At 29.1% G+C, this 12,922-nt stretch overlaps 2 protein-coding genes across 4 annotated transcripts; one reads left to right on the top strand and one right to left on the bottom strand.

The window, feature by feature from the left end:
- Positions 1-1,336: 1,336 nt before the first annotated feature.
- Positions 1,337-7,217, bottom strand: LOC107437366 (dymeclin). Of its 3 annotated transcripts, none has more exons than XM_016049347.3 (2): positions 7,058-7,217; positions 1,337-3,596 (listed from the first exon to the last, which is right to left on the bottom strand). In XM_016049347.3, exon 2 carries the CDS (start codon positions 3,587-3,589, stop codon positions 1,622-1,624), a length of 1,968 nt encoding a protein of 655 aa, XP_015904833.1. In that variant the 5' UTR covers positions 3,590-3,596; positions 7,058-7,217; the 3' UTR covers positions 1,337-1,621. The 3 variants fall into 3 exon arrangements, with proteins under 3 accessions (XP_015904833.1, XP_015904834.1, XP_042904262.1); XM_016049348.3 differs by having other exon boundaries at positions 6,912-7,206; XM_043048328.2 differs by lacking the exon at positions 7,058-7,217 and adding an exon at positions 6,405-6,436.
- Positions 7,218-7,440: 223 nt separating this feature from the next.
- Positions 7,441-11,800, top strand: LOC107437365 (exostosin glycosyltransferase sotv). Its single transcript, XM_016049346.3, has one exon. The coding sequence runs from the start codon at positions 7,708-7,710 to the stop codon at positions 9,805-9,807; it is 2,100 nt and encodes a 699-aa protein (XP_015904832.2). The 5' UTR covers positions 7,441-7,707; the 3' UTR covers positions 9,808-11,800.
- Positions 11,801-12,922: the final 1,122 nt, after the last annotated feature.

Below are 12,922 nucleotides of genomic sequence, written 5' to 3' on the forward strand. Positions count from 1 at the left end.
GCTACAGGTGGAGTAGAGCAGAACTCTCCACCAATGGCAACACTTCGCATGCTTTCACCATTCGTGTGGAGAGTCATGGAAGAAGGAAGTACGCTAGTTTTTGTCTTGATTTTCAAATAGATTAAAATCTTTTAAGTTAGGAAACTATAAGGAATTGAAAACTGCATCAAACATAGTTCTAAAAAAAGTGTCATGGAAATTTAAAACAATACTTTTAAGAATTAAGTACGAAAAATACTAAAATTTAAAATAAAAAAATACTAAAATTGGAAAAATATTGTAGTACATCCCTATACGACTGAAAAGAGAATGGCCAGAGGCATGGAACCAGTCTTCTCCTCAGATGGGGTACTCGAGCATTGCGATCGCCTATACATTTTGTCTGGATTTTTATTCAGAATTCATGAAGAATGTGACCAAAAATCAAAAAAAGAGGGATCAGATGGAATTTTAACACCACATTAGAAGATCTTAATTATGCAGGTGACATAACCCTCATTTCATCTAGATGCATCGATCTTGAAGAGAAAAAAAACTAAAAAATTTAATAAATTTGCAAATCAAATCGGTCAACAAATTAATAAGAATAAAACAAAAACCATAAGAACAAATGCAAAATCTAACAATAAAAAAGAGAGAAATAGATTCTTTCACATACCTTGGGAAAACAGTAAATAAACAAGGAGACAGCAACCTTGATATAAACCAAAGAATCATAAAAGCTAGAACCTGTTTCAGAAGCCTTCAAAAATTTTGGAGAGCTTCAAATATAAATATCAACAAAAAAATAAGTGTTTTTAAGGCTGTTTTTTGCTCTATACTTTTGCATGGTGCTGAATGTTGAAGTCTCCGCATTTATCATTGTTATCCGATTATTTTAATTATTGTTATCAATAAGTTTAAGATGAGCAATTGGTTCCAGTTCTTTAAAAAAACTGCTCTAGTAAATTACTTAAAAAAACTGCTTAAACTTATATAATTGATTAAAATAAATATGATAAATTATTATAATAAACAGTTCTGGATTATCCTCAGTTTTTGATTTTCTAAGGTCTCTTTTCAATTGAATAGCCTGCAAAATTGGGGTATAACAATAACTTTTAATGGATGAAACAAACTGCCACCTATAGCCAATTTTGAAAATTAAAAACAATATTTATTTAAAAAATAAAACTAAAATGTTTTTATTATATTTTCTTCAAAATTGTTTATACAAAATATTTTTTTCACAGTTATTAACTTCTCAAAGAAATTTATTCTCTGCAAATTTTTTTAAATCACCAAACATTACATACAACAAACATAGGAAAATATTTTAAATCACCATCATACAAAGTCGAATAATAAAATATTTAATTTATTCCTAATAAATATTTATTACAAAAGCTTATATATTAGCATTATTCATACTAGTACAGTTAAAAATAAAAAAATTAATTGCAAAAATAACACATATGATTATATAATTGCAAACAAATATTTCTAATCATTAAAAAAAAAAATATTTGTTGTGTTTGTCTTATTAATAGTTGATAGGAAACTAAACTTTGAACAGAAGTAAATCCAACACACTTTAAACTAAACACTAATTTTAGTTACTTCACTTGAATTCTTAAAATTATTAAGAAGTTTTGTGAGGATTAAAAATTAAAATATTCTTAGAGTTCCAGTATATTTCAGAAGAGTGAAAAACAACAGACCATAAATACGGAATAAAAAATTCTTCCGGTTGACCCTCTTCGACGTACTTAAACTTCAACTCCGGCAATTTTTTAAGCTTTTCTTTAGACCATGTAGAAGCAGCTGCTTTTAAGATTTCAGACACTTCAGAAACAGATGAATTATGATCCATAGATTCTAAATGTGAAGTAAAGAACAGCAACACAATGTCAATATTTTGCATAATGTCTTGAAAATTAGGATTTGATCGAAACATGCCAAAAATTTCTTTCTTATAAAGGATTGTGTATAACAAATTGATATTGTTCTTTAGCTGGGAAGTGAAAAATGAATTTAAAATCTCCAACAGCATTCTCAATACCTCTTCGAGAACAGACAAATCTGAAGAAGGCAGTTCATCATCAATTTGCAACACGGTTCTCGACTGATCCGTCACGTGTATGTATCTTTTACCCATATATTCTAACAAACTAACAAATTTTTGGCAAACATATGGATGCAGGTTTTGAACATAGGCAGACATATTAGCCAATGCAGCCAGGCAGTTTGTATGGAGATACTTATCGTGCATTCGAGTCATGTTGTATTGTATAGTTCTAACCAGAATAAGAACCAATAAACTACCAAGGGAAATTTCAGATAATGTTCGCTCCATATACCATGTTATGTTTTTCAATTTTATTGAATGAATTTGTTTGTCAAAGTACTCCTCTTCACTTAATATTAATATAATTATTAATGCCATATAAATAAGATGAGAATTTTTTTCAGGTGCATCATACAGTAGCTTCAATAACGGTACAACAAGCAACGAAACATCTGATGAAAATATAATATATTGACGAAAATGTGGGTTTTGGTGAATTAACATATATGTTAACAAAGCGGTTTGATCATCTTTTAGTGTGTTACACAATGTAGTAAAGAGAGCATCATAGTCTAATTTAAAAGCCTCCATGCTTTCCTTAGGCATTTCACAAGTGCTATTTGAATTGCTAAATGATAAAAGAGCACCACGATAAGGGTTTTTCCCCTCCTTCTCATTAGTGCAATGATTAACTAATAATAAAAGAAACAATAAGCTTTGATTTGCGAGTACCGTCATTGGTTCACTTTTAGGAGGTTCTTGATGCACAGTACTTAATGACAATATATTCCAAATTCCAGTTGCAAGTCCAGCAATGATACTTCCCCCTTCTGCGGTAGTGACACAATGCGGGCATTTCTGCTGATTGCAGTAATTTTGAAAAAGAGTTTTGACCAGCAAGAGAGAGTGAATAGTACATTTCCCATGCATGAAAATCGAGTAGACACCAGAGAGATTAGCTGGCCTCGAAGAAAACATCTGCACCGAGAGCAAGACGATCAAAGTATGCACCGCTTCCACGGTTATAGCGTAAGTCCGGTTATCGAGGGATATGTCGACGACTATTTCGATCAGGGCATTTATTACGTCTTCGAGAAGCTTTTCGGGTTCGCAAGCATTCTGGGGGTCGCTTTTGTTCAGTTGAGCATCTTCAAGCTGTTTTATCATTCCTTCCTCACCTAAGGTTTCAATGAAATATTTCAAGATGCACCTCAAAATAAAAAGGGAGTTGTGAGCTTGCCAGATGAATACTTTATTTTCACACTGCACAGCAGCTTTCAGTTCAGAGGAGTGAATGAGGAACACTTTAATAAGAGAAGCCACATTTCCCGTAAGTGGATTGGTATTTAGCAAAGCATCTAACATCGGGCGAATACTGTCCTCCAGTAAACGACAGTCGGCACAAGAGTGAGGAGGGGCAAAGGTAAAAGAAAGCAGCTGATTCCAAAAGGGGTCATTCGGAGAAATAGCTTCTTTTCCAGAGAACATTTGTAAATACTTGTTATCTCGCAGCTCGTGTAGGCTGCTGCTTGAGGTACCCATTTTGCAACTGTAAACAAAATTAAAATCATCAGAAATTATATCGAGTCAATGTCAAATAATAAAATAACAGTAATTGTTATCTTACAAATACAAGGATTGAAGCTTCAATAAAGGCAACTTTTAATTGCAACTCACACAAAAAAAGATACATGGAACCATAGGGTTGGTTGGCTGGTTTAAACCAGATGACCTTATTTAAAAAAAAAAAAAAAAAAAAAAATAAAAANAAAAAAAAAAAAAAAAAAAAGCTTGTTTTTTTTAAATTTTTTTTCTTAAATATAATATAAGTAATCTTTTTAAAAATTTAACTTTTTATTATTTTTTCAAATAGTTTTAAAAAAATCAAAAGAATTATTAGAAAGTTTTAGAATCAAAAGAAAAATAACATATTTCTGATAAAAATGTTCCACTTTTATGTTTAAATACTACTGAGAATCTGTATTTCTTTAAATCAAGCTTATGTACCTAATTTTTAAAAGTTTAGATAGCGTAGTTTTCTTGTAAAAATATAAAAATAAATTGATATGATATGAGCAAAATGTTTTAAAAATGCGTATTATAAAATAAAGTACCTAACACCAAATCTAATTACTTTTAAAACTAGTTAAATAATGTAATTATGGAATAAATTAGAATAAAAAGTTAGATAATTTTTTATCTTTTGTAAAGACACATTATGTTTGTTACAATCGAAAGCATAAATGGAAATTTTTTATACTTTAGTTTTACATTTTACTTTATGTATAATTTTTTGCTATCAGAGTAAAAAAAAAAAAAAAAAATTATGGTTCAAATGATTTTGTTAATTTTTGAAATATTTTCAGTGTATTGTAAATTAATTTTATTTAATGCTGCATGATGTTATTAAGTAAATTGCAGACCTCATAGTGGACTTAAGAAAAAGAAAGGACATATTTTGATAGAGTATATACATGTATCAGACTACTTTTAAAAAGGGCAAACAACAAATTAAAGTATAATTTGCTCCATTTAAGTACAATAAAAACTAATTTAATTGAAAAAAAAATTAATAAATAAATAAAACATACAATTTTTAATTTCAGAATTACTTTATTCTGAAAAAAAAGTTTTAACAGCTTTTCCAGTATTCTATAAATGGAGCACTGAGCAACTCCTAACAATTTGAGATTAATATTTAGGACATTTAAATGGTACTGTTGCATTAGGAAAATAATCAGTACCAATTAGTTAATATTCCTTCAAACCGATATTTATTTAAAATTTGTAAGAGTGTTCATGACATCTTTAATCAAATCTTTTAAAGTAGGGTTCTAATAATTTTGAAACCAAAACTCAGCGAAGATGCATCTTAGCATTTATTAAAATAAAAAGAAATTAGCTGGAAATCCTAAATCTTTCAATTATACATAACAATTATTTTAAGAGCTGCATTAGTATTCGTAGAAAATGGGATCATCTGAGTTTACACAAATGATAAATATCAGGCCAAAAAGCTGATATAGACAAAATATATTTTAACAGGAAAATCAGAAATTTCAGGACATTTACAAACTTTGATACCCTTAAACTCAAAGCTCTATTATGTCAAAATGAATGAAAAAAAGTAGCTCAGTTACTTTATTTATTATTGAACTCTTAGTCCTAAAACTTATTTTTACTATTTTATATGCAACTCATGTCTTGTTTGTACCTTTTAATCCTTCAATTATTTCCAAGTATTTTTAATTATTAATAATATAAAAGGTATGATATATTACCTTAAATACATTATAATTTATATTTATTCAAACTTTAAGGGATTAAAAAAAACAAGAAATTCATATTTCATAAAACTTAATTACTAATATTATAAATGTATAATATTAATTATATAATATAATATTAATATATTACAATATAATATATTATAATAGAATAATATTAATTATATAATACTGAATTACAGTATTTTTATATTACTGGCGAGCAAGGGGTAGGGTGGGCAATCACTCTTCAACATATATTACTAAAATAAATTTTAATGTTTATTGTTTATTTTGCACATTATTTGTAGTTGTAAAGAAATATAAAAACATAGATGAAATATTCAGTTCTGCTTCTTTTTTTTATCATTATATTAACAAATTTAAAGAACAAAAGTGTATATTTTTGAATTGTTTATTGAAAATATTAATTAATAGTTAAATGGAATATTTAAATACTATGAAACACTTTGGAATGGTTCAGTTAATTTCAGTCAAGAGATTAAAATATTATTCAACATGTTTTTTTAAGAACAAAAAAACTGGTTTTAACCAAAATAATCTATAATAAACAAAAAGAGCTTTATTGGTTTTATTTAAAAAAATATTTTTTTCCTTCTAATTCTGTGAAACCAAATTTTACTGACATTAATATAATATAACTTATTGTCTGTATAAGTATCTATATAATAAGTTATAACTTATTGTCTATAAGTATATAACTTATTGTCTGGGAAGTGGAAGCTGTACACTGCCTGTTTTGTTGATAGTTTGGGTGGGGCAGAGTAAACAATTTTTAGAACGAATGCTATTAACATTATTATATTAATGCTATTAGTTTTACTCCAAAGAATCAAGTCTGAGTATGGTTAATGGTATCTCCAGTTTCATGAATCCATTTTTTCTACACTAAAACTAGAACCCACCAGGGCATGTCTGCCACATTTTGCACCTAGTTAAATATAGCTACACATATTAAAGAGGAGTAATTTGATTTTTTCATCTAAGGGCACAGGATATAGTTGAGCTAGCCTTAGATACCAATACTACTATATTAGGTACTTAATATATGATATTAATAGTACCCATACCTTAATTGATAGAGCATAAATTTACATCAATAACTTGCCATTTTTTACAGTCCCTTTAATAGAAAGAAAGTATAACAATCAAGCATTAACACTATGGTGCTTATAGTTGCAAAGATAAAAGCTTTAGAGTAAAATTCTATTTTCAAGAATAAGTCATATATCTCGGAGTGAGGAAAAGCATGCGTCATGGATTATGCATTTTAACACTATAGTTTTTACTGTATATAAAATCTTCCATTTTCCAATTATTTCTGTCGCGATTTTTGATTAGAAAACCTCACTTTTAAGTAATTTTCACTACTTTCTACAATAACATAAAAATTGCCAAATTAAGAGAGGCATCCTCTTATAAACTGAAACTCATATTTGCTTTGAGAACATTAAGGTTTAATATATTCATGGGTTGAAGAGATTATTTTGATTGACTCATTCAAAATATAACAACAAATTTTAGGTCATGATAAATAAGCACAGATCATAGTAAAAATTTAAAGCGATTTTTCTTACATATAATAGCGGAATATATAGAAGCTCCAAGATTAAGAGCTTAGCAATGATTTATAAAACGCACAAGAGGATTAAAAGAAAATAACCGAGCATAAATATGTCTATCTAATTACTTATAAATTAATAAGAAGAAAGAAATTAATTGCCTTATATTTACTAAAAGATCCTAGAAGTTTTATACTTTAATATAATAAAGTATGTTCAACAACGAAGTTATATATATTTTTTTCTAAGTTATTATTTCTTATTTTTGTTTAGTGTCTGGTGTCTGCTTTTTTTGCTTACGATATGATTGAACTTGATTGTAGCCACTTTTAATGAAACTTATATAATTTAAAATATTTGAGCATTGAAAAGTTAAATACAACTATATTAAATTGCTGAAAATGCATACAAAATTTTTTTAATCATAATGAAACTAATAAATTTAATTCAAAGGCGAAAATTAGAAAAAAAAGAATTATGTCATCTAATTGAGATCTACAAACTTAGCTTACTGTTACTTTTACTAAGCCTTCAAAAGAGCAGAATTAGGTAGTCGAAAACGAACTTGAATAAGTAATTTTGTTTTTGTTTAACCTTTCCTGCCAAAAAATATTTTTAAATAATATTATAATGTGTCTTGACACAATTTAATCGAAATACATTATGGAAAATATTCAAAGTTATGAGTTATAGTGATCAAAGAAGATTAGTTTCGCATATTAGGTTCTTGGGTAGATTGCAAAGTAATACACCCATTTAAATATGCTCTTATTATAATTATTTTATCTAGAAACATTTGAATCAAAATATCATGGGTTTTTCTCGAGCACCAAAATCGAATCCCATTTTATATAATGTTTCATGTATAGCTGTTTTTGCATTTATAATAATAACCGTAATTTTACTTAAACCATGGAACATTCATAAACAGGAAGAAAAATTCATGCTTCGTTCTATTGAGAATTCACCAGAAATAAGGATTCTGTCGTCGGCATTGAATGCAGGTCAACGAAACACTAAATGCAATTATTTCAATTGTTTTGACGTTTATAAATGTGGTCATTCACAAGATAAATTGTCTGTTTACATCTACCCAATTTACAAATACGAAGATGGAAAAGGAGTACCCGTTTCGGTATCACATTCTCGTGAGTTTGTGGAAATATTACAAACCATCTACGATAGTCCTTATTACGTTTCTGATCCCAGCAAGGCTTGTATATTTATTCCATCTCTAGATTTACTCAATCAAAATTTAGTCAGATTGAAGGAAACTTCACAAATACTTGCTAATTTACCCTACTGGAATTCAGGTATCAATCACTTGTTGTTTAACATGCTTCCTGGAAGTGTGCCTGATTATAATGCAGTTTTAGAAATAGACTCCGACCAAGCAATGATAGCTGGTGCTGGTTTTTCAAGTTGGACTTATCGAAGAACATTCGACATAAGTATTCCAACTTTCAGTCTTATAAACCATCCTTTTGATATTAATAGTTGTAAGGAAGCATCGAGACGTTGGCTCGCTTCATCTGCCCAAATAAATATTCATTTTGAATATCGTCATGAACTTGAAGATTTAGCGGAAGAACACCCTGAATTGCTTGTTCTTGGACGTTGTTCTGAAGATGCTAGTTCCCAGAATGCCACATCTAGGTGTAGAGGAGGAGATACTTATGAATATCCAGCTATATTAGAAGATTCTACCTTTTGTATTATAATACGTGGTGCTAGACTCGGCCAAACGGCTTTATCGGAAGCTTTAAAAGCTGGTTGTATTCCGGTTGTTGTTGCTGACGGATACATCATGCCGTTTGCAGAAGTTATAGATTGGAAAAGAGCTAGCATTACACTATTTGAAGAAAATCTTGGTGATCTAGTTCACATTTTAAAATCCGTCTCAGACGAAAAGATAACGGAAATGCGTCGACAAGCGTGCTTTCTCTGGCAAAAATATTTTAGTTCCATGAAGCAAATAACTACTGCAACTTTAGATATTCTCCAGTCAAGAATATTTCCACATAGTTCTAAGACATATGAGGACTGGAATGATCCTCCTTCTAAACTTGGAGCCTCTGCACCACTCTTCTTGCCTGCTATTGCTCCTAAATCTCAAGGATTTACTGCTGTTATCCTTACCTATGATAGATTGGAAAGCTTGTTCCAGGTCATTCAAAAGGTTGTCCAAGCGCCTAGTTTGGCCAAAGTTCTTGTTGTTTGGAACAACCAAGTCAAGTCTCCACCTCCAGCTTCTGCATGGCCAAAGATCAGTAAACCATTGAAAGTGGTTCAAACGAAAGAAAACAGACTTAGCAATAGATTCTATCCGTATGATGAAATAGAAACCGAAGCCGTGTTGGCTATTGACGACGACATCGTTATGTTGACGGCCGATGAGCTTGAATTCGGTTACGAGGTGTGGCGTGAGTTTCCAGATCGTATTGTTGGATTTCCATCTAGAGTCCACCTGTGGGACAATACAACCAAGAAATGGAAGTACGAGTCTGAATGGACTAACGAGATATCGATGGTTTTGACTGGTGCTGCATATTATCATAAGTACTATAGCTATCTCTATACCAATTCCATGCCTGGTGATATCAAGGAATGGGTGGATGATCATATGAACTGTGAAGATATTGCTATGAATTTTCTTGTTGCTAATGTTACCGGAAAAGCACCTATCAAGGTTACACCACGGAAGAAGTTTAAATGTCCTGAATGCACCAATGTGGAAATGTTATCTGCTGATGTTATCCACATGGCTGAACGTACTGAGTGTATAAATAGGTTTGCTCAGAGCTATGGTCTGATGACTTTGAAAACTGTAGAATTTAGAGCAGATCCGGTTCTCTACAAAGACAATTTCCCCGAAAAACTCAAAAGATTCAATAATGTTGGCAGTCTCTAGATTGTGATAATTTTGTTTATTCAAGCAGTTTTATTATTAAATTATTTTCCAAAATAATTATATTAAATATTATTTTATAATTCTTATTATAAATGTTATTAAAATTATAGTAAATATTTTACTAAAAATATAAATTGAAAGCATTTATATAGTAATATAAACAAATGTTAATGACAATGAGTATTTGACTATGGTAAAAATTGTCAAAAAATTTGCCATTGCATTGTCAGGATTTGAATTTGGAGAAAACTTTCAAAAATTGGTGAATACTTTGAATATTTGTCTAATAATTTGAAATCTTTAAAGCGGGCCTTGCTAGAGTCTAATATTTTTTATTTTTCTGTTACATATGAAAACTAAATTATATTGACATTTAAAAACTGTTAAAAAATTATGCAGATTTTGGATCTTCTTGCTAGTAAAAATGAGGAAATTTTTTATGTGTGCGATCTAAAATGAATTGTGTTTTATGTAAATGTTTCCTCTCAGCAGATATGTTTCTGAAATGTACATTTTGAAATTGTGATGATTTTCAAAACTAGATGCTCTAAGATAGGTATAAAAGTACTTACTAGGCACATAATGCTGTGCCCATTAAAATTAGACGTAATTTTTTTAATTTTTTATGAAGCACCCAATTATAGACATATACGCTTGAAAAGAAAAATATTATGTAAGGATGACTTTTTTCCCCATTATTTAATATTGCAACAAACTAGCAGCTGTATGCACAATTTTTTTTTTGTCTATGTGTTAATTTTTTGTATTATGTAACTCAATGATGTCCAACCTTTGCTTTTTAAAATCAAAACTTTCCTTGTATTTGGGGAAAAAAAATGTAATTCGTTAAAGATAAGAAAGAATTGTGTATGTATTTTTAGTACAGTAAAATAAGAAAGAATTGTGATGTATTTTTAGTCCAGTATTCTCTCGATATCTCAAAAAACTCGTTATGACAACAAAAAAAATATTTCCCCCCTTAACATTATATATCCACCTTTTTATAATTTGAATTCCTATGTAGAAGAGTTTCTTCTCAAAACCTTATTATGAATTTTGTTCGAAATAGGAATGAAATTTTTTTTGGAAAAATCACGATGTAAAAATGTTAACCAATTCTTTTCTATTTAATGCAAAATTAATTTTCTCTTACTTTTAAAAATAAAATTACCATTGTCGTATTTAGACTTTCAGTAAACTATGTCTGTGTACATTCATAGTAGTTATTGTTATGTTTCATGACTCTACTTTTTAGAGTAATATTTTAGAATAAATTTTTCAATTTTTTCGAAAATATTTAGTTCTGAGCTTGTTATCTTGAAATTTTCTTAGCAATCTCTTCAACTTTTAGATTTCGAGAGTATACTGTATTGGAAAAGCAAATAATCCCTTTAAATTAGCTACAAATCTTTTGTGACTATTTAACTGAGAAACATTGGGCATCTATTAAGTGTGTATATATGTATTTCCTTAAAAATGTAAGTATGTAAATAATGCTTCAAATTTAAAATGAGTGAGTGGATGCTTCTTTAACCAAACAAGAGTTAAAGTAATACTATCGAAAATGTATGCATAACGTTAAAGATTTAGATAGAAAATGGGCCATTAAAATTAATGTGCTCCAGAGCACTGTTAACACTACCCATTTAAAATATGATTGTGATAGTTTGCTGGATCATTTCTAAGCTAGTTAGAATGTTAAAAAAATGTAAGATAATTTCTTTAAATTAAATTAGATAGGAGTATTTTACTATTAGGCCTATAAAGATAGATTTCATCGAAGACTGTATCTACTTAAAAGTGTCCATAAAAACATATTTAAGTTCATAGATGTTTAACTTCACATAACTTACATTTCTAATCCAACTTAATAAAACATGCACCTTTTTTTTTAAAATCAAATTTTCATCTTCATTACGAGTTATTTTTGAATCTCACTAATGTAAATATTTGTTATAATTTTTATGTTACATCAATAAATGTTTTCTTTATATGTTTTGATGTTTAATTTTGTTTTAACAAATATTTCACACAGAAATCTATACAAGATTTTTGTTTCAAGTTCTTGCGAGTTAACAATGAGGAAAAAAATCTGGCGCCTATACACGTTAAACTATAAATATGTTAACTTTTTTTTGTGACTACAAATGTTTTGCAGAAAATATGCAAGTATTTCAAACAGGTTTTTTTTAAAAAAAAAAAAAAAGTTTTAACAGATAAGATAAATTAATGGGCTTAAGGGGTGATTTTTGAAATCCAACTTTACTGAGCACATTAACTTGGAGAAGTTAGTTTAGAAATCTACTTCTGAAAAGTATTTGTCACAGCTAATTATAGTTTTTTCTTCAAACAGAAGAATGATCCCGGACCTGAAACTCAGTTCAGGGTGATACTAAAAAGTTCTAATGGGCCAGTTTGCCTTTCTCAGTTTCTGGACATATTTTAAAGCATTAAAAAATATTTAAATTTAGTTTTCTACATGAACTTTACAAAAACATTTCTAAGTTTTTTTTTACACAGAGATATTCCCTTTATATTGAATCTTTTTGATTATTTAAGAATATTGAAGTCTTAATTGAGTTTTCCTTCAAAAAATTTTCTAGATCATGGCATAATCAATTGAACCAAAAAAATATAATGCACATAAACCAGGGACTAATATAGGGGATAAGGACATTTAACTTTCCCGGGGGGGGGGTTTAGAAAAGCAACACGATTTTGACAGACCGGTTTTACGCACAAAAAGTGGCGTTCACGTCGTCGTAGTGATTATTTTCTGACATCCCTGCCGTACCTTTGCATTGCGCGTAATCAGTGTTGATCATTAAAAAGCAATTTAATTTAAATTCTAAAACTTTTTCATTTCCGTAAACCAGTATATTATTTTGTATATTGCTTAAAGATGTCTATTCATTACTCATAATTTATTTGTTTGTTTATTGAAGCTTTAAAAGCAGAGATCATTCAGATTACGAGCAATTATATACTATAGTTTCGGTTTTGTTTTTTTTTGGTTTTCAGAACTTAGATTAATTAAAACCGAAGGAAGGATATTTACTTATCCAACCATAGTTATTAGTTTGAAGCGTCTGGTTCTATTATAACTGAAGTATAG

Source organism: Parasteatoda tepidariorum, chromosome 10 (assembly GCF_043381705.1).
Source record: "Parasteatoda tepidariorum isolate YZ-2023 chromosome 10, CAS_Ptep_4.0, whole genome shotgun sequence".
Taxonomy (NCBI): Eukaryota; Metazoa; Arthropoda; class Arachnida; order Araneae; family Theridiidae; genus Parasteatoda; species Parasteatoda tepidariorum.